Source organism: Amblyraja radiata, chromosome 2 (assembly GCF_010909765.2).
Source record: "Amblyraja radiata isolate CabotCenter1 chromosome 2, sAmbRad1.1.pri, whole genome shotgun sequence".
Taxonomy (NCBI): domain Eukaryota; kingdom Metazoa; phylum Chordata; class Chondrichthyes; order Rajiformes; family Rajidae; genus Amblyraja; species Amblyraja radiata.
The window spans coordinates 103284207-103307069 of record NC_045957.1 but is presented as its reverse complement, the minus strand read 5'-3'; the positions used below and the strand labels follow the sequence as shown (position 1 = coordinate 103307069).

At 41.4% G+C, this 22863-nt stretch overlaps 1 protein-coding gene across 4 annotated transcripts in view; it reads left to right on the top strand.

Annotated features, from left to right (window-relative positions):
• Window positions 1–22863, top strand: part of cdk14 (cyclin dependent kinase 14) — a 665904-nt gene that overhangs the window by 262489 nt on the left and 380552 nt on the right. For all 4 annotated transcript variants that reach the window (XM_033012625.1, XM_033012602.1, XM_033012618.1 and 1 more), the window contains one exon: window positions 16097–16159. In XM_033012625.1, coding sequence (XP_032868516.1) covers window positions 16097–16159 — 63 coding nt within the window. The remainder of the gene's footprint in view (window positions 1–16096; window positions 16160–22863) is intronic.

The following is a 22863-nucleotide window of genomic DNA, read 5'->3' as shown; positions in this document are numbered from 1 at the left end:
GCATGCAGGTGCAGCAGGCAGTGAAGAAAGCGAATGGTATGTTAGCTTTCATAGCAAAAGGATTTGAGTATAGGAGCAGGGAGGTTCTACTGCAGTTGTACTGGGTCTTGGTGAGACCACGCCTGGAGTATTGCGTATAGTTTTGGTCTCCAAATCTTAGGAAGGACATTATTGCCATAGAGGGAGTGCAGAGAAGGTTCACCAGACAGATTCCTGGGATGTCAGGACTATCTTATGAAGAAAGACTGGATAGACTTGGTTTATACTCTCTAGAATTTAGGAGATTGAGAGGGGATCTTATAGCAACTTATAAAATTCTTAAGGGGTTGGACAGGCTAGATGCAGGAAGATTGCTCCCGATGTTGGGGAAGTCCAGGACAAGGGGTCACAGCTTAAGGATAAGGGGGAAATCCTTTAAAACCGAGATGAGAAGAACTTTTTTCACACAGAGTGGTGAATCTCTGGAACTCCCTGCCACAGAGGGTAGTCGAGGCCAGTTCATTGGCTATATTTAAGAGGGAGTTAGATGTGGCCCTTGTGGCTAAGGGGATCAGAGGGTATGGAGAGAAGGCAGGTACGGGATACTGAGTTGGATGATCAGCCATGATCATATTGAATGGCGGTGCAGGCTCGAAGGGCCGAATGGCCTACTCCTGCACCTAATTTCTATGTTTCTATGTATCTACGTATCAGCCATGATTAAATGGCAGAGTAGACTCGATGGGCCGAATGGCCTAATTCTACTCTTATAACTTATGAACTTATGAACTAGGTCAGACACATTTAACCTCATTCTGCCCCTGGTAATGCATAAGCAGTTCTGAATACTTCTGAAGTTGAAAGGATAATTGAAGGATATTTCTTACATTCATGTTATAAAATGAAGAGAGGCATAGGTAGGATAGGCAGTCAGAACCTTTTTTCTAAGGTGGAAGTCACAATTTGGAATTATTCAATCCTTGTATCTTGCACCTGTCAAAAACCCAGAAGAATCTGGAGTAGGGACACAACCCGAAATGTCACCTATCCATGTTCTCCAAAGATGCTAACCTGCTTAGTTATTCCGGGATTTTGTCTTTTTTTGTAACCCAGCATCTGCAGTCCCTTGTGTCGCCGGGTAATAACATTAAATATATAATGAACATAATACAAACAATTATCAATAATACTAAGTAACCAGACCATATGAGAGCAAACCATAGTATCTTGGGCAAACTGCTACAATTGGGAAGACGGTACAGGAGCAGAGGAGCAGGAGAATGAATACCTCCAGGTTGAAGACCAGTTTCTTCCCATCAACCTCTTGACCACTCTGTACAATGGACTTTATGTAAGTGGAGCTGCATACTTCGGTTTCCACTATTATGGTCTGGTTACCAAGTATTGCTGATAAGTTAGTTACTGTAATCCAAGTGATACGGCATGGAAACAGGCCCTTTGACCCACCAAATCCACACCAACCACCTGTTCACACTGGTTTTACGTTATTCCTCTTTTGCATCCATTCCCTACACATCAGGGACAATTTTACAGAGGCCAATTAACCCACACATCTTTGGGAAGTGGGAGAAACCAGAGCACCCAAAGGAAACCCTCATGATCACAGGGAGAATGTACAAACTCTACACAGCACCCGAGGTTAGATTAGAACCTGGGTCTCTCGAGCTGTGAGGCAGCTGTTCTACCAGCTGCGCCACTGTGTTGCTACTGTATTGTTGCTACTGTACTGCACAGGAGACCCGACCTTTTCTTTGTCGGGTCTCCGTTGTCGTTGGGTCTGCAACGAGGAGCGGCCTCCAACAGGAAGACCGGGGGCTCTGGTGCCGACTACTCACCTCACCGTCGCGGAGCTGGCCGAGTCCAGAGCGGGTGGAGCGGTGGTGGACGCTGCTGCGACCCGACCCCCGGAGATTCGGAGGCTGCAACTGCGGGTCTGGCGGACGGCGGCACCGGGAGCCCGCGGGTCCCTGGAGGGAGACCGCTTTTCAGGGCTCCCGCAACGGCGACTTCTCCCGCCCGAGTTGCGGGGTTGAAGAGCTCCTGGAGCGGGGCCTACATCACTGCCCCGCGCGGCTTGGAATGGCTGCGGGACTCTGCGAGCGCCCGCCGGGGGCTCTAACACCTAGACCCGGTGCGCGACCTTGCATCACTCGGCGTGGCTTTAATGGCCGCGGGACAATCGCCATCGCCAGCCGGGGGCTTTGACTTTGACTCTGACATCGGGGGGGGAGAGTGCAGTGGAGAGATAAGTTTTTTTGTAAATTATGTTGTGTCTTGGGTCTATTTGTTTGTAATGTATGGCTGCAGAAATGACATTTCGTTTGGACCTCAAGGGGTCCAAATGACAATAAATTGAATTGTATTGTATTGATTATTGGATATTTATTACTTGTGTTTTGTTATTTTACCTGCAAGGCTGCAGAGGTGAAAAAATAATTGCTCCATTCCCAGTGCAATTAGACTGTACTCTTAATTATTGTTCCCCCTCCCTGTTCTCTAACGCGTTATTCGTCTAACGATGGACAACACATTTAAAGCTGGTGTTAGGGCTCTGTCTGGCTACACAGTCATGGATATTGAGGGAGTAGAGCAGGGGACTGAGCACACAGCCTGGAGGTGCTCCTGAGTTGATGGTCAATGAGGAGAAAGTGTTGTTGCCAATTCATACTGATTATGGTCTGCTGAAAGGGAAGTTGAGCAGAGACCCAGTTCCCCGAGCTTAATAACAGTTTGAGGGGCTGATTTTGTTGAACACTGAGCTGTAGTCGATGAACAATAACCTGATATTTTCTTATTGTCCAAGTGGTCCAGTGCAAAGTGGAGAGCCAGTAAGACTGTATCTGCTGGTGAAGTGTTGTGGCAGTAAGCAAATTGCAGTGGGTCCACGTCCTTAATAATGTAGGAGTTGATATGCATTATAACCAACCTCACAAAATACGTCATCGCAATGGATGTTGGTGCTACTCGTCCGTAATCATTACAGCATGTCACCTTTATGGGTGAGGAGATAGCGGCTCTACCTGTTGTGCCACCAATACGGGTGTCAGGGGTTATGGGGAGAAGGCAAGAGAATGGGGTTGAGAGGGAAGGATAGTTTGGCTATGATTGAATGGTGGAGTAGACTTGATGAGCTGAATGACCGAATTCTGCTCCTATAACTGATGAACATCAACCTTTTTTTGGGTACTGTCCTTTTAAAGCAGTTGACAGACACAGGTTCCAGATAAGGAATAAGAGGTCCAGTCGAGATTTGATACATTCCTGGTCTCAGCACAACACTGCTTGAGATGAATCACTGTTGAGGTTATGCGATGACTAGCAGAACACCTTCTGGGCGTGGAGGATCAACGACAAGTATTTTGTCATTCTGTTGTTGGCACCATTCTATGTCATGCCCTTTATTAGAAATTTGTCATTGCTGCTATTTTTCATGCCAGTGCCTGTGGAGAGACTGGATAACACAAATTGCATCCTGTGGAGCTTTATGCTCCATTGAATGCTTCCATTCTTGTGGTCTAAACTTCAGTCAGACAGTTTTGAGTATGTCTATGTCTATGTGCAAATGAAAGAAAATTGGAACTTTGAGCTAAAGTAATTTTTTCATTTGCAAAGTATTCATTTGAAATTGTTGTTCAATTTTGCTTTTGAATGCGGCATGGAGCCTTCTTTCCTTACAAATTAAATGTTAATCATCTTTCACAACAATGAAATCTTATGGTTAAATGACATGTCACTGACTGTCTGGTGTTGACAAAGAAGAATGACCTCTCTAGTGTGATACTGAGTTAGTTCAGGCTTATGACATTTTAGTCAAGAATGAGTTAGTCCCTTAGGAGAAATGTTGTCAGGAGAAATGCAGGCAGAAATAGGATTCAAATTCAGATTAATATTTTAATCAGTTTTCATCAATGCTACATATCCAAGACCTAGCTATTTAAGTTAAATGGATCATCACCTATATAATAATAAATGTTTGAAATAAACAAATAATTGAAGATAAACACACATTTTGTTGTTAAAAGCCTTATAAAATTGCTGCTGCTGTGGTGAACCTTTTGGAGCGGTCTGCTAGTTAGGGAGTAAAATAAAGTAGAACAGTGACTGAAACTGATGGGGCATGAATGATCTGTGCATTTTAATGGAAGAAAATCTAAAGCAGGAAAAAAACTGCAGCATTCTTGGCTTTCATTGAGACTGTTGCCATGAAGTCATTGCCAGAAGCCAAATAGCACTTCTTGGTTTTATTGAAAGTGCATTTCATGTTACTGTCTTCATGATGGGAATGAGGTTGGAAGGTTCTGTAGCCCATTGGGAAGCTTCAGGCTGTTCACCCACTTGAACTTTATAAGTGGTAGTTAAACAGAATTATAGGCAACTGGATTGAAAGTACTCTACTCAGACGTTGGACAGGGAGTGATTTGGATCTGATTTAATATGTGCATCCCATGAATTTGTGACGGTCTTTAAAAAAAATGTTCTGCAAAGAGGGCAGAGAAAATGAACCAGGACAGTAAAGTAACCTAGAGAACACATTCTGATTGAAAGTCACATTGGAGCACAATACACCTGTGGCATTCTAAGGGACACAGTTGTTCTTTTATGTGAAATGTTAGATTTTTTTTGCTGCAGCATTACTTTGCCCATTGCAAAGCAATTTACCTGCGTATTTAGCATCCTAATGATTTCACACTCCATTTAATCAAACATTTTAAATATCATACTCATTTTAAATCAGTTTACGCTAGCATATTTTTGTGAAAAGAAATATATTCTGGGAAAATCTTGAAAAAGTGTTGCCATTTAGAGTCAACCTGCCTCTTTTAAAATCAAGATGAATTGTTATTGTACTAAGCTCATGTCAATGGGCACATTATAAGTAGAACACAATGAGCTGGAGTATCTCAGTGGGTCAACATTTAAGGGCAGACATTTTGAATGCTGTAGGGATTCCGTGATACACCGTGATAGAGTACATATAATCACTGCTGGGTCAGGCAATTTGTCTTAAAGCTCCAAAAATGCATCTGAGAATGGATATATCACCTTTGATTTCAACTAATCCTGCTGCACCACGTCCTCCACTCGCATCTTGAGCTTCTGGTGCCCTGACTGATGGCTGATCCGCCAGAGTTTGTCGTATGATGGAGATTGCTGTGGTGATTGCATCCTCCTATGATCCACCAACTCAATACTTGAAAGTCACCGTGACACATGGCCTAGATTCCTGGAAATGATATTAGGGTAGACTTCAATCAACTGTATATCATCTTGTCAGCTTTACAAAATCTGTGTGGTATTTGAAGCTATTATTCGACTCATCTAAATCACTTGATATAAATAAAGCAGCAATGAATTTGGTCAAAAATGCTGGTGTTTTCTGTGGGATTAGCTGATGTGATAGTGATCGCTGCTGAATGGCTGCCCCTCTCTGGGTGATTTGAGGGATTGGGATACTAACTCACCTGCCCCATCAGGCACCTTCTGACTTATCTCTGAAATTCAGAGTCATACAGCACAAAAACAAGCCCTTTGGACCAAGATGCCCTGACTGACTATACTAGTCCCACCTGCCTGAATTTGGCCTGTATCCCTCTAAACCCCCCCTATCATAAGTGATAGGAGCAGAATTTAGCCTACAAGTCTACTCCGCCATTCAATCATAACTGATCTATCTCTCCCTCCTAACCCCATTATCCTGCCTTCTCCCCATAACCTCTGACACATATCCATGTACCTATCCAAATGTCTTTTAAATGATGTTGTAGCACATGACTCAACTACCTTCTTAGTTTTCAGTTTAGTTTAGAGATACAGCGTGGAAACAGGCCCATCGGCCCGCCGAGTCTGTGCCGACCAGCGATCACCGCACACTATCGCTATCCTACACACACTAGGTACAATTTACAATAATACCAAGCCAATGAACTTACAAACCTGTACATCTTTGGAGTGTGTGAGGTGAAAACCCACGCAGGTCATGGGGAGAACGTACAAACACCATGCAGACAAGTACCCATAATCGGGATCGAACCCGGGTCTCTGGCGCTGTAAGGCAGTAGTACTACCGCTGTGCCAATTCTCTGGCAGCTCATTCCATATACCCACCTCTCTCTGTTTTATCCATCTCATCTTAGATTTGGGCCAACATCTTACTCTGAGGCAGAGGTTTGGATGTTCGCATTGTGACTGCATGTGTTTCCTGTGGATGCTCCAGATTCCTCCCGCATCCTAAGAAGTTGTTGGTAGGTTAATTAGCCACGATAAAATGGTGGTAAAATGTGGGGGAATTTGTGGCAATGTGAGGAGAATTTAAAAAGTGAGATTAGTGTGAAAATGGCACTTGCTGGGCAGCACGTATTCAGTAGATGACTTTCTATATCTCTCATACTCTATGATATCCTCAGAATTTATTAACTTTCAGTCCCATTAATTTCTCCAATCTTAGTTTTTATTGATACTAATTTATATTCCCTCCCCATTCTTTGTAGTGAGTGCTATGGAGAAATCTAAAGCTTAATTTGATCATTACACAGGATGAGAATGATTTCTGGAATATTAACCTGATGTTAGGGCGGCACAATGGCGCAGCTAGTATAGCTGCTGCCTCAAAGCACCAGAGTTTGATCCTGACCACAGATGCTGTCTATATGGAGTATGTATGTTCTCTCTGTGACCACATGGGTTTCCTCTTGGTGCTGTGGTTTCCTGCCACATCCTAAAGACATGTGGGTTTGTTGGTTAACTGGCCTCAGCAAATGACTCCTAGTGTGTAGAAAGTGGATGCGAAAGCGAGACGTAGAACTAATCTGAACAAGTGATCGATGGTCAACTCGGTGGACTGAACGGCCAGTTTCCATGCTGTATCTTACAATCGAATTAAAGAAAGTTAGGAAAACCACTGTAAACCCGCAACAAATAATGTTCCAGTCATGAATAGTGCTGATCACTCAAATTTGAGTGAGAGTGAATAACATCAAAAATATTTCACCATTTAAAAAATGAATATCTGTCAACATGCTTGATCTCACGAAGGGTTTCGGCCCGAAACGTTGCCTATTTCCTTCAATCCATAGATGCTGCTGCACCCACTGAGTTTCTCCAGCATTTTTGTGTAACTGCTTGATCTCACGTTCATTTTCATTTCATTTTCAGTGGTGTTAAGTTTAAAATTAAAAACATTGTAATTGCAGAGTAGCCAGCAAGAAGCATGACAAAACATATGAAAAACTATTATTAACTTCAAAAGGATGAGATACTGCAAAATTCACTGGAGGGGTAGAGGAAGAAAGGTCTGAAGAGATTGAACATTTGTTATGCCCTTCATTAATTATACATTATACTATATTAAATCACCATGGTCTTGCACATTGAATACTGGAGATTCATAGTTTGTGTAATAACCATATAATAATTGTGCACAGTGCATTCATAATATTTGCAGAGGAAGGCAAACCAAAAATGTACCACACTCACCCGAAATGGTTAAATTGGTCACTAGCAATAACAATTCACCCATTCCTTCTATCCAGAGATGCTGCCTGTCCTGCTGAGTTACTCCAGCATTTTGTCCATCTTCAGTGTAAACCAGCATCTGCAGTTCCTTCCTACACATTCATACTTTACTTAAACATAATCTCATATGCAGAAACCTTGTGACCAGTTTTTTGACAAGGAGAAATATGCAGACATATAACATTCTCTTTTGAGACCTGGCTAGTCGTGAAGGTTATTGAAAAACATGGACTATAGTGGACTATTTGGCCTCCTTGTTGAGAGGTGGAAGAATCTATTGTTGATTGCATCTTGTTATGAGAGTTGCTTTAACAATTGCCAAATATATGCAGAAAGCCATGAGGTAAATCAGTGTTCACTTATTCAGAATCAATTTGGAAATTGATATACAGTGCATTCAGAAAGTATTCAGACCCCTTCACTTTTTCCACATTTTGTTACGTTACAGCCTTGTTCTAAAATTGATTACATTCTTTTTTTAATCATCAATCTACACATAATACCTCATAATAAAACAGTGAAAACAACTGTTTAGACATTTTTGCAAAGTAATTAAAAATAAATAACTGAAATACCACATTTACAAGTATTCAGACCCTTTACTCAGTACTTTGTTGAGGCACCTTTGGCAGCGATTACAGCCTCAAGTCTTCTTGGGTATGATGCTACAAGCTCGGCACACTTGTATTTGGGTAATTTCTCCCATTCTTCTGTGTAAATCCTCTCAAGCTCTGTCAGTTTGGATGGGGAGCGTTGATGCACAGCTATTTTCAGGTCCCTCCAGAGATGTTCGATCAGGTTCGAGTCCAGCCTCTGGGTGGGCCACTCAAGGAAATTCACAGACTTGTCACAAAGCCACTGCTGCATTGTCTTGGCTGTGTGCTTCGGGTCGTTGTCCTCCACCCCAGTCCGAGGTCCAGAACACTCTGGAGCAGATTTTCATCAAGGATCTCTCTCTGTACTTTGCACCGTTCATCTTTCCCTTGATCCTGACTAGTCTCCCAGTTCCTGCCGCTGAAAAACATTCCCACAGCATGATGCTGCCACCACCATGCTTCACCGTAAGTATGGTATTGGCCAAGTGATGAGCGGTGCCTGGTTTCCTCCAAACATGACGCTTGACATTCAGGCAAAGAGTTCAATCTTGGTTTCATCAGACCAGAGAACCTTGTTTTTCATGCCATTTGGCAAACTCCAAGCGGGCTGTCATGTGCCTTTTACTGAGGAGTGGCGTCTGTCTGGCCACTTTACCATAAAGGCCTGATTGGTGGAGTGCTGCAGATATAGAACCTTCTGGAAGATTCTCCCATCTCCACAGAGGAACTCTGTCAGAGTTACCGTCGGGTTCTTGTTCACCTCCCTGACCAAGGCCCTTCTTCCCCGATTGCTCAGTTTGGCCGGGCAGCCAGCTCTATGAAGAGCCCTGGTGGTTCCAAAGTTCTTCCATTTAAGAATGACGGAAGCCACTGTGCCTTTCTGGACCTGCAATGCTGCAGAAATTGTTTTATACCCTTCCCCAGATATGTGACTCGACACAATCCTGTCTCGGAGGTCTACGGACAATTCCTTTGTCTTCATGGCTTGTTTTTTGCTCTGACATGCACTGTCAACTGTGAGACCTTATATAGACAGGTGTGTGCCTTTCCAAATCATGTCCAATCAATTTAATTTACCACTGGTGGACTCCAATCAAGTTGTAGAAACATCTCAAGGATAATCAATGGAAACAGGATGAACCTAAGCTCAATTTTGAGTGTCATAGCAAGGGGTCTGAATACTTATATAAATGTGATATTTCAGTTATTTATTTTTAATTACTTTGCAAAAATTTCTAAACAGCCTGAACAAGTTTTCACTTCTTCATTCTGGGATATTGTGTGTAGATTGATGATAAAAAAATAATAATTTAATCCATTTTAAAATAAGGCTGTAACGTAACAAAATGTTGAAAAGTGAAGGGGTTTGTATATTTGCTTTAATATTATTTAATAGTTCTGGGAGTCAATTCCTCGTAACCTGTGAAAAAGCTGAGACTTATAGGTCAACATGAGCACACACAGCTTTCTTGTGATGTGAGCATATCAGACTGCCAGGAGCTTGGTATGTGGATTGGCAGAAGACATAGATACATGTGCAAACTCAGCTAATGTTGAATGAGTATTTATTTAAGGAGTTACTTGTAAGAGTGAGAAAGGGTTATTGTTATCAAACAAGAACAGAACGTTGCCACCTTTGCTATTTTGCTTGAGTTAGGCGAGTTACCGTAGAGGATGGACATTCTTATAATTGGATTTTGCTCACATGGAAATATCTACCTTTTCATTACAACACCCATTTGGTTGGTAAAATAATTTCTTCCATTGTAGAACCTCATCATATGATCACAATTGTGAGCAAAACCTTCCTGATATTGGCCCTAAACACGGCGACTGCTGGTTTGAGACCTGCTTATTTTGTCCTGTCCTTGTTGTTTAATTTGAAATAGTTTCCAAATTTATTTCTACCTCTAGGGTTTCTATGGTCGTCATGGGTGCTTATTTTATAAGCTCCAAATCACAACTTTTCCATGTTTTCTCCAGGGCTGAGGACCTTTACACTCCTTCCAGTGAGTGAGTGTTTCCCTTTTGTTTTAATGCTTTTCCTGGTGAAAAATTAATCATGTCCATGTAAACTTTCCTGAAAGGTAATAGCCCAGCAACATTTAGGACAACTTATCAATATTTTATGCCAGTAGTAAGATTAATTGATAACCTTCATAACCTTTAAAAGGCATGTGTGTATAATATATGACACAAAATGTGGTGATTAAGATTATTAATGATATGTGCCTTTTACATTTACCAAAATCTTGATGTATTTCTTTTTTTAAATGTAACAGAATGTTTTTTGCATTTTCAATAACATAGCAGTTTAGCAAACAAATTGCATGTAATGAGCTCTCATATTAATTTTTGACATGTAATCATGGAAGTATTAGAAGCAATAGACTTCACTAATTAATATATTTTAATGATTTTATTGTTCATGTCATGCATGTGAAATTATTGCATAGTAAAATGCTATTTGCTCTATGATGACAAAGTGGCATTATTCATTTTAAGAAATGTATCATCAAGTCACATCACAATCATTACTGCCTGAAACATTCAGCAATCTGTGTGTGTGTGTGCGTGTGTGTGAGGGGAAGAGGGGGAAAAACTTTTTTGTTTGGGTTCAGTTCTGATTTAACTTTGATTTAACTTTGAAACCATTAAGTGAAAATTACTTTGAACTATTATTTGTGAAATATTTCATGTCTGCGTTGGACATTAAAAAAAAAAATGCTGCAGATTGTAGAATTCGAAAATAAAAACAGTCAGCCAGTATTTATGGAAGGAGAAACAGATAATGTTTCAAGTCAAACAATCGGGAAAGTTATTAAATGATTTTGAGTTTAGAAAGACTATAGGGATTGGGATTAAAAAGAGACAAAGTGTCTTTCCCAACCTGAAATGTCACCTATCCATGTTCTCCCAAGATGCTGACTGACCCCCTGAGTTACTCCAGCACTTTGTGTCTTTTTTTGTAAACCAGCATCCGCAGTTCCTTGCATCTCAGTTATTGGTATTGGTGCATTATTCACATGTGCCAAGATATAATGAAAACTATGTTTGCATGTTGTGCAGTCGTCATACTGTACATGAGTAGGATCAAGCCATACACAACCACAACTGGTAGTGCAAGGAGAAAAACACCAGAGTGCACACTATAGTGTTAAAGTATGTGGAGAAAGGAACTGCAGATGCTGGTTTAAACCGAAGATAAACACAAAATGCTGGAGTAACTCTGCAGGACAAGCAGCATCTCTGGATTGAAGGAATGGGTAACATTTTGGGTCAAGATCCTTCTTCAGATGTCTATAGTGTCTATAGATGCTATATGTCTATAGTGTTAAAGTGTTACAATTACAGAGAAACGTGCAGATAAGTGGAGGGATGGATAGAACAAAGGGAATGACAGTTCGTATGATGCCAAGGTTAAGATTACTCTATCTTCTTAGCTGTCTAGATTAAAGTGGGAAGTTAGTAAATGGAAGAGAACAAACTGCCAAATTGTAGAAGCTGTGAAATGCAGATCAGAGTTGTTGCTAAAACCTGAAACCAAAAGAGTAATGCTGAAAGTGCCCAGCAAATTGGCTGACGTCAGTTGAGAGAGAATAAAACTGGGTTAATGTTGTGGACGGTAAACCTTGCAGCAGAACTGGACAGTTCTGCTGCAGACAGAAAAAGCAAATTATCTGAAATTGTTAAATTTGACTGTTTCACATGAAAAACAATAAATTATAATAATAATAATAGACAATAGACAATAGGTGCAGCATTAGGCCATTCGGCCCCGAGCCAGCACCGCCATTCAATGTGATCATGGCTGATCATCCCCAATCTGTACCCCGTTCCTGCCTTCTCCCCATATCCCCTAAGAGCACTATCGAGCTCTCTCTCTTGAAAGCATCCAGAGAACCTGCCTCCACCGCCCTCTGAGGCAGAGAATTCCACAGACTCACTACTCTCTGTGAGAAATTCCACAGACTCACCACTCTGAGAGAATAAAAGTGAATTAATTAAAATTAGCTCAGTCTGAAGAAGGGTTTCAACCCAAAATGTCACCTATTCCTTTTCTGCAGAGATGCTGTCTGACCAGCTGAGTTACTCCAGCTTTTTAGAAACATAGAAACTGTTGTTATTTTGCAAGGACTACTTTGTTATATCACAAGGACTACTTTGTTTGCTCACGTAACAACATGGTGGCAGCGGTTTGTGTGATTTAGCCCTGGAAAGAAACAGAAAAAAGAAAGCCCTAGAAAATTGGATGCTTTCCAGCTCAGTAAAGAATGCCAGGAATGCATCTCAACAGGGCCACTACACATGTAATTACCTGGTTGGATGTTAGCGCCGAGCTGCCGACGGGACACTGCAAGCAGCTGAGGGTGGTGAGTGAAGGCCCACATCGTGCCCCAGCCCTGTGCAGGCCCGAGTTTGGAAGGCGGAGCGACCAGACGCACACGAAGACGCGGCGACCAGAGAGACCGGTGAGCGAACGCTCACGGAGACGAAGCAAGCCGAAAGGCTGTATTTTCTTTATAACCTAAGAGCAGTATTGAAAAAGCTGTGTATGGAAAACGGTCTCGAAATAAACAGAAGGCTGTTCGAGATATGCCATACTGAAAGTGACTGTTACCAAGGAAGACATAAACAAGTTGGACCTTGGAAATCTCAGATTTAATGATGTTTTGAATTCTAACCTGATAAAATGTATGATTGTCTACCATAAAAACTTAAAGGACCCCCCTAAGATTGCGCAAGCTGTGTGTTGAACGGATAAAATGATAATTTGTGTGTGTGCCCGGACTAGCGGTGTAACAGGGGGGGAGACTATCTGAGAGCGTTCACCAAGCAATCTAAGAGGGATGAGTGAGCAACCAAAGATTATGGTCCACATTGACACTGATGACATGCATGCAAAGGAAGATTAGGTCATGCAAAGAGAATTTAGGGAGCTAGGAGCTAGGTTAAAAAAACAGGGCATTGTGTAGGCAGAAGGGACTGGTTGAATTTGTAATCCGTAGAGACATTGCGTGCTGGAGGGCCTATTCCTATGTTGTACTGTTCTATGTTCCAGAAGGAAATGGGGTTGGGCACAAGATTCAGATGAAATATATCCTAGGAAATGGGGACATTGTGGGGGCTTTGACTGACAATCCTCTCTATTCTGGACGCCAAAGGACTGGGGATCTGCAAACATCATGCTACTCCTTTAAAAGAGAAGAGGAGATAAACCAAGTAATTAGAAAGCTGTTAGTTAACTTTGGCAATGGAAAACATATTGGAAACCATTCTGGGAAAAGGTAGAAAGCTTCATTCAGATTCAGAGTGCCATGAAATTCTTAGTTTCGATGGAGCTCATGGAGTACACAGTGTATATATAGTAGAGCAACATGCAAAGCCTCGCCACTCTTTTGCACCATTTTTGTTCATTTAAAAGGTTGCCAATTAATAAGGGACTATCAGAGTAGGATTTCTTAAAGAAAGAACATATCTGAGTAACTTGATTGAACGTTTTGAGAAGGAGACTTGGAGAGTTAATTGTGTCCGTGTCTTTGACATAGTCTACGTGGATTTTAGTAAAGCTATTGATAAGCTCTCACCTGACAGGCAGGCCAAATTGTAAATATCCATCGGATTCAAGGAAGAGTGGCAAATTGGATCCAAAATTAGCTCAGGGGTAGGAAACAAAGGTTAATAGTAGTAGAATACAGAAATAGAAGGTCATTGCTACTGGAGTTCCATATGGGTTAGTACTCAGTCCCTCGCTTTGTGTAATGTACATTAACAATTCAGATTTGACCTTGGGTTGATTGTATGAACTGCTTTAGACTGCAGGAATGTGTAGGTGAGCTGTCTGAACAAATTAACAAGGCAAAAAAGTTTGCAAGAGGTTTAGGTGGAAATTAGGTATAGATTAGGTTCACCATAGCTTGAGTAATGCACGCATTCCTTGTCAGATTACAGGGAAGATATAATTGCAGGATACCGTGGACATTTAGGAGAATGATGCCAAGTTTGGAAGTTGTAGCAACAAGGAAATATTGGATAAACTGGAGTTATTTTCTTCAAAACTGAGGAGATTGAAGGGTAACTTAACTGAGATGTTTAAATTTATTAATGACCCAGATACATTAAAAAGGAAGGACCAATTTCCGTTAAAAGATAGGCCAGAAACCATAGAGTTTAGATGGGAGGATAAAAGGGAAGACAAGGAAATGGTTTTTCATGTAGAAAGGTGGTCTTGAATTCTATACCAGAGAAAGGATGATGGAGAGGCAAATATTCAAAACATGCTTGCTGTACTTGGATGTGTTCTTGAGCAACCGTGACCTGTAGGGTTATGAAGCTGATGTTGCATGGTAACAGTGGCATGGACTGGATAGCTTTTTTTCCCCCCAAGTGTCATGTTTATGGATTTTTATGTTAGTTATTTTTACTATAGTTATCCTGGGAAAGATTTTAATCAAGACTGTGGATCAATTAATGAGGCTATCAATCTCTATTATGTGGAGGGAATCCTGCAGCCATTTCTGGATACATACATGTGCAAAAGCCATTTGCGATGCTCTGACCCTCCACAGGTTGTGCTGCTGCAGTGGTTTTTGGTGTAATTGCCAATCAGTGAATTAGAACTTTATTATACCTACCTGGAAATGTTGTACATTTATTGAATGAGTTGGAATCAATAACGCTTTAATCAATAACCTGACTGTAGCCTCATTTCTTTATACATTTAAAGAAACAAGGAACTGTAGATGCTGGTTTACCAAAAAAACACAAAGTGCTGGAGTAACATAGTAAATGGCTTTCCATTGCAGGACATCCGAGATGTCCACATTCCTTAGTAAACATAGTTCTCCCCCACTGCTGTCATAGATGGAACCGCTCACCCATGTCTCCTCATTATGTTGGGTTACTCCAGCCATCTGTGTCTTTTTTTCTTTATATGCATATGTTTTAAATGCCAATAGTGTAACTTCCATACTAATATCAGGTGCGTACACCAGGGCACATGTAAATGGTGTGCATAATATGTAGAATGATGGAACTGGATGCTTTGTCTGTAATTGTTGCATTAAGGCATTCCATTTATATGAGGTAGATAAGGTGGTCGAAAAGGCTTTTGGCACATTGGCCTTCAATCAGTTAGAGTATTGATTATAGAAGTTGGGAGGTCATGTTGCAGTTGTATAAGATGTTGGTGCGACCAGATTTAGAGTATTGTGTTCAGATCTGGGCACCATGTATAGGAATGATGTGGTCAAGCTGGAAAGGGTACAGAGAAGATTTACCAGGATGTTGCCAGGACTAGAGTGTCTGAGCTATAGGGAGGTTGAGTATGCTGCAATTCTATTCCTTGGAGCACAGGAGGATGAGGGGTGATCTTATAGAGGTGTATAAAATCATGAGAGGAATAGATCGGGTAGATGCACAAAGTCTCTTGCGCAGAATCGAGGACCAGAAGACATGGGTTTAACGTGAAGGGAATAAGATTTACTTGGAATCTGAGGGGTAACTTTTTCACACAAAGGGTGGTGGGTGTATGGAACAAGCTGCCAGAGGTAGTTGAGGCTGGGACTACCCCAACGTTTAAGAAACAGTTAGACAGGTACGTGGATAGGACAAGTTTGGAGGGATATGGACCGTGGGACTCGTGTAGGTGGGACATGTTGGCCAGTGTAGGCAAGTTGGACCGAAGGGCTTGTTTCCACATTGCATCACTCTATGACTCTATTTCCAAAAAAAGATTCATGTTCATAAATTAATTCTGTAGTGTACAAGGAAGACTACTTGTTCAGCTTAATGATTTTAGAAAGGTGTACACATGCTGAAAATGTGTATATGCTGATGTGTATATATATATATATCCAATGTAACCATAGAGGCTCAAAACTGCTCAAATAATTATGCAAAATCACATGTAACCTAAGTTGAAAGTGTTAAGTTATCAAAACCTGATACGTGTAAAATAATTGCCCTTTCTTCTCTTCATTGTCTAGCATACGGATTTATGCCAGTACATGGATAAATATCCAGGAGGGCTTCTTCCAGATAATGTGAAGGTAAGAAACCCACTACTTAACGGGACAGGACCCATGACAATCTTATGCTAAAGGTTTGTTCCAGCTGGGATGTGGCTCCATAGATATACTATGTTGATCCAGGAACTTGTCCAGCTGATCATTAATCATTTGCACAACTTGGCAGTGTGTGGTGGGTTACTTCACACCGGTATCAAAATCCACATGCTGTTTGAACAATGGTAATTGGATAGTGATAGGGATTGAGAGGTTTTTTTTCTCATATCCCTTGGACACTGAGATCTATCGAGTTCACTCATACTTTCAGTGGGATCAGTTGGAGGTACATAGTAAAATTTTAACTGAGACTTTAGGCCATTTGGTAAATCGTCTTTGATTTGAACCATGGTCAGTTTTAGCTCATCTATGAAATTAAGTTATTTAGATCATACAGTGTGGAAACAGGCCCCTCGGCCCAACTTGCCCACAACGACCAACATGTCCCATCTACACGTCCCACCTGCCTGCGTTTAGCCTATATCCCTCCAAACCTGTCCTATCCATGTACCTGTCCAAATGTTTCTTAAACTTTGAGATAGTACCTCCTCCGGTAGTTTGTTCCATAAACCCACCACACTTTGTGTGAAAAAGTTTCCCCGCAGGTTCCTATTAAATCTTTCTCCCCCATCGCCTTAAATCTATGTCCTTTGCTTCTCAATTCCCACTCGATTTTGTTCATGTTTGGACAAAGATTCGAGTGAGCGATGGAACTGATTTGGTCCTGGCAAAATTAAAGCTAAGCATCAGTGAGCAGGTGAGTAAGTGTTATGTGATTGCTCTGTCAACAACACCTTTCTTCAGTTTGCTGGAAGTGGCTGGAAGGGTGGTAAATAGCTAGATTATATTTGTCTTTGTTTTAATGCACAGAATGTACACTGGATTATTTTAAATTGCATTTTGGTAAAAAGAAACTAGGGTAGATCATACTCTTTAAATAGCAAGGCCTTTGGGAGTGTTGTAAAACAGAGGCCTGCGGGTGGAAGTACATAGGCCAAAGGAACCTATTCCTGTTCTTAATTTGTATTTTGTATTTGTGTTTGTATTTTCTCATACACTCCTCACTATACCCCAGTTCCTGGCTTCTGTTCCACAATATTGCCGTTAAAATTGTGTGGTTTACAGAACATAAGAGGATAATTGAGAATGCAGTTGCAATTGATACCGGGTTATCAGAAGTGTTTCTTATATTATACGAGTAACCAGAATGAGGAGATGGAGGGGAAATTAGAAAGAAAAAAACTACAGCAATGTGATTATTGTCCATTATTGGCTTCATGTTGGGATACGGGTGTCATAGGTTATCAGGAGAAGGCAGGAGAATGGGGTTAGGAGGGAGACATAGATCTGCCATGATTGAATGGCGGAGTAGACTTGATGGGCTGAATGACCTAATTCTGCTCTTATCACATATTATCTTATGATGTGCCTTTTCGAAAGATGAAGCCTACAATTTTAAGCATTTTCCTCTGGCAAGCAGCAGCTGCTGAGATAATCTGGGGAAATCTACGGCAGTTTGTCATTTGTGTGCTTTCCATGGGACGTTCCAAGACCAGTTCTACATTGACTTGTATTTTTGTTTGCTAAAGATAGTGGATGCCTCAAGGGAGGCAAATTTGCTGATAGAGCTGCCAAAGATTCATCTTCCTGTGACTTGAGTGATTGGTTATGACAGACACACATGAACAAATATAATATTAGAATGTGACAGCTGGGCAGAAGGGAACCTGTTACTGATGACATTTGTTCATCTTCATATTCCAATTCATTGACTGAGGCTGAAATGCGATTTTAAAATATTTAAATGGCCCCAGTAATGCATGCGTGATTCTTTTTATAATGTGGAGGAAATTGAGGTGTATTTTTTTTTTTTTTTTTTGCTGCAATGACAAGAGTTGAAATGATGCAAGTATTTCCCGGAAATAATGCAGTGTTTGCTCACAGATTTGCGCAGGTACATGGGTGAGATGGGTCCATGTCAACCCCTAGCTCGTTGTAATGTTCTTTCTATCTCTTGGCAAATTAATGTTTAGTTTAGTTTAGCTGCATGGTTGCACGTTTCTTGACAGCACAACATTTCAGTTCAAATACAGGCTGGAGATATGTGGAGAGAAAAGAAATGCAAGATTCAGAAGGAAGCTCAGAGTCATTGAGTAATACATCATGGAAACAGGCCTGTCAGCCCAGCTCTTCCATGCCAAGCATGATGCTCCATCTAACAGTCCCATTTGCCTGCATTTGGCCATTTATCTTCAAAACATTTCCAACCATGTACCTAATATGTACCTGTCCAGGTGTCTTTTAAATGTTGTTGTTGTTCAACTCTCCTCTGGCAGCTCATACACACACACGCACATGTGCACGAGCCGGCACACATCCCAGGGTACTTAAAAAACATAAAAACATAGAAAATAGGTGCAGGAGTAGGCCATTCTGCCCTTCGAGCCTGCACCACCATTCTATATGATCATGGCTGATCATCCACTCAGTATCCTGTACCTGCCTTCTCTCCATACCCCCTGATCCCTTTAGCCACAAGTGCCACATCTAACTCCCTCTTAAATATAGCCAATGGACTGGCATCAACTACCTTCTGTGGCAGAGAATTCCAGAGATTCACCACTCTCTGTGTGAAAAATGTTTTTCTCATCTCGGTCCTAAAAGATTTCCCCCTTATCCTTAAACTGTGACCCCTTGTTCTGGACTTCCCCAACATCGGGAACAATCTTCCTGCATCTAGCCCGTCCAACCCCTTAAGAATTTGGTAAGTTGCTATAAGATCCCCCCTCAATCTTCTAAATTCTAGCGAGTACAAGCCGAGTCTATCCAGTCTTTCTTCATATGAAAGTCCTGACATCCCAGGAATCAGTCTGGTGAACCTTCTCTGTACTCCCTCTATGGCAAGAATGTCTTAAGGAAGTGGCTCTAGAAATCGTGGATGCATTGGTGATAATTTTCCAATGTTCCATAGACTCAGGATCAGTTCCTGTGGATTGGAGGGTAGCTAATGTTATCCCACTTTTTAAGAAAGGCAGGAGAGAGAAAACAGGGAATTATAGACCATTAGCCTAATATTGGTGGTGGGGAAGATGCTGGAGTCAATTATAAAAGATGAAATAGCCGCACTTTTGGATAAGTAACAGGATCGGTCCGAGTCAGCATGGATTTACGAAGGGGAAATCATGCTTGACTAATATTCTGGAATTTTTTTAATATGTAACGAGGAAAATGGACAAGGGAGAGCCAGTGGATGTAGTGTACCTGGACTTTCAGAAAGCATTTGATAAGGTCCCATGTAGGAGATTAGTGGGCAAAATTAGGGCACATGGTATTGGGGGTAGAGTGCTGACATGGATAGAAAATTGGTTGGCAGACAGGAAACAAAGAGTAGGGATTAACGGGTCCCTTTCAGAATGGCAGGCAGTGACTAGTGGGGTACCGCAAGGCTTGCTGCTGGGACCGCAGCTATTTACAATATACATCAATGATTTGGATGAAGGGATTCAAAGTAACATTAGCAAATTTGCAGATGACACAAAGCTGGGTGGCAGTGTGAACTGTGAGGAGGATGCAATGAGAATGCAGGGAGACTTGGGGGAGTGGACGGATGCATGGCAGATGAAGTTTAATGTGGATAAATTTGAGGTTATCCACTTTGGTATAAAAAACAGGAAGGCAGATTACTATCTAAATGGCGTCGTTGGGAAAAGGGGAAGTACAATGGGATCTGGGGGTCCTTGGTCATCAGTCTATGAAAGTAAGCATGCAGGTACAGCAGGCAGTGAAGAAAGCAAATGGCATGTTGGCCTTTATAAAAAGAGGAGTCGAGTATAGGAGCAAAGAGGTCCTTGTGCAGTTGTACAGAGCCCTAGTGAGACCACACCTGGAGTATTGTGTGCAGTTTTGGTCCCCTAATTTGAGGAAGGATATTCTTGCTATTGAGGGAGTGCAGCGTAGGTTTACAAGGTTAATTCTCGGGATGGCGGGACTGTCTTATGCCGAGAGAATGGAGTGGCTGGGCTTGTACACTCTGCAGTTCAGAAGGATGAGAGGGTATCTCATTGAAACATATAAGATTGTTAAGGGTTTGGACACGCTAGAGGCAGGAAACATGTTCCCGATGTTGGGGGAGTCCAGAACCAGGGGCCACAGTTTAAGAATAAGGGGTAAGCCATTTAGGACGGAGACGAGGAAACACCTTTTCTCACGGAGAGTGGTGAGTCTGTGGAATTCTCTGCCTCAGAGGGCGGTAGAGGCAGGTTTTCTGGATGCTTTCCAGAGAGAGCTAGATAGGGCTCTTAAAGATAGCGGAGTAGGGGATATGGGGAGAAGGCAGGAACGGGGTACTGATTGGGAATGATCAGCCATGATCACATTGAATGGCGGTGCTGGCTCGAAGGGCCGAATGGCCTACTCCTGCACCTATTGTCTATTATCTATTTTCTATTGTCTAGTGTCACATGTGTGTGTGTGTCTGTGGCTGTGTGTGTATATATGTGTATGTGCATGTATTTGTGTGTATGTGCATATATATATATTTCATGTATATAGGGGTAGGTGTGGTGGCTGATGTAAAATTTGTGATGGGAGCAGATATCAGCTATTGGGCAGAACGAAGGGGAAATAATGCTGTAGCGCCACTCTGGAAAGAGCCATTGTATTGGTCAGACTTTGTAAGCAAAGATAAAAATAAACCTCCCCTTTACTAAGTTCTGCCTAGCCAACAGGTATTAAATCTTTGGAAATCTGTATCCAAAAGGATTAGAAACATAGAAACATAGAAAAAAGGTGCAGGAGTAGGCCATTCGGCCCTTCGAGCCTGCACCGCCATTCAATATGATCATGGCTGATCATCCAACTCAGTATCCTGTACCTGCCTTCTCTCCATACCCCCGATCCCTTTAGCCACAAGGGCCACATCTAACTCCCTCTTAAATATAGCCAATGAACTGGCCTCAAGTACCTTCTGTGGCAGAGAAGTTCCAGAGATTCACCACTCTCTGTGTGAATTTTTTTTCCTCATCTCGGTCCTAAAAGATTTCCCCCTTATGCTTAAACTGTGACCCCCTTGTTCCCCAACATCGGGAACAATCTTCCTGCATCTAGCCTGTCCAACCTCTTAAGAATTTTGTAAGTTTCTATAAGATCCCCCCTCAATCTCATCAAGGTCATTAAAGTGATTCAGTTGATGAATATATTTGTCGGAGACGGATAATTCTTTTAGATATTAAGGGATTGAAGGATATGGGGTTGATGCAGGAAAATGACACTGAAGTGCAAGATTGTGTCAAATAGTGAAGAAGGCACAATGGTCTGAAAGGCCTACTTGTGCATTTATTTCTTATTTTCTGATGTTATGTTGAATTATGTTATGATAAATTTGTAGTTTTGATATTTATTTCCATTCCTGTTATCTTTTCCCAAACATTTTCAATGCACCTTTATAATTTGTGCAAGAATCATTCATTTCTTTGGAGAATAAGTACGACCAAAAATCTCTGAGATCCATTCAATCACATCGTTCAATCCTTTAGCTGTCCTTTCCCCATGCCTGTGGAATATCATTTATTGACTAATCATGATGATATATTCTGCATTGTTCAATATCTTCCTCAGGTGTGACTTTCATCTAAAAAGGATGGGAAATTACAAAAATGAATAATAAAATATGAAATAATCATTAAGAGATAGCAAATGATGCATGGCGTTTGGTAGCTGGTTATGTGCAAGCATATAATAGAAAGTGGTTACTGGCATTTATAATGCACAAGTTTTTGAATGGCAGGTGTAGAAACCATGGAGAAGATGAATTTTACATTGCTACAATGTCTATGATATTTAAGTACATTTTCCATTGGTTAAAGAAAAAGTTATAAAACCTGTTCTGAAAATGTAAAAAGATATTTAGTTGTCTGAATATGCAGAAGTGTTTCAGATCAGGTTTTCCTCAATTAAAAGCAGAAACAGTATGAAATGACCCATCAGGGATTGTTAAATCTAATTTACAGAATTGGGGAAGTGAATATGCACTGATTTGCAGGATATTTCCAAAGTTCATGTTATAGATGCCTGATCCACAGCAGCACTGACCATTTCTGATATTAATTACTGACATGTACTGTAACCAGTTTGTTGATGATGTAAAGATAGGTAGGTTAGCGAATTGTGAGGAAATGAAAAGCTGCCAAAGTGATCCTGGGTAGGTTAAGTGAGTGAGCAAGAAGTTGGCAGATGAAGTATAATGTGGAAAACGAGATTATCTACCTTGGAAGGAAGAAAAAAACAAGTGATGATTGAAATGGAGTTAGACTTCAAAATATTGACGTAGTTTGAATGCATGAAACAAAGGGTTGTCTTACAGCGAATGCAGCGCTAGAGACCCAGGTTCGAACCTAACTACGGGTGCTGTCTGTACGGAGTTTGTACGTTCTCCCTGTGACCTGCGTGGGTTTTCTCCGAGACCTTCGGTTTCCTCCCACACTCCAAAGATGTACAGGTTTGTAGGTTAATTGGCTAAGTAAATGTAAAAGTTGTCCCCAGTGGGTGTTGGATAGTGTTAATGTGCGAAGATTGGCGTCTCCCTACCCTCGGTACAAGAACTGTTCCAGAGCCGCTGTCTGAAAAAAGCTCAGAGAATTGCTAAGGACAAACTGCACCCCCTCCACATACACCTGGATCTCCTGCCATCA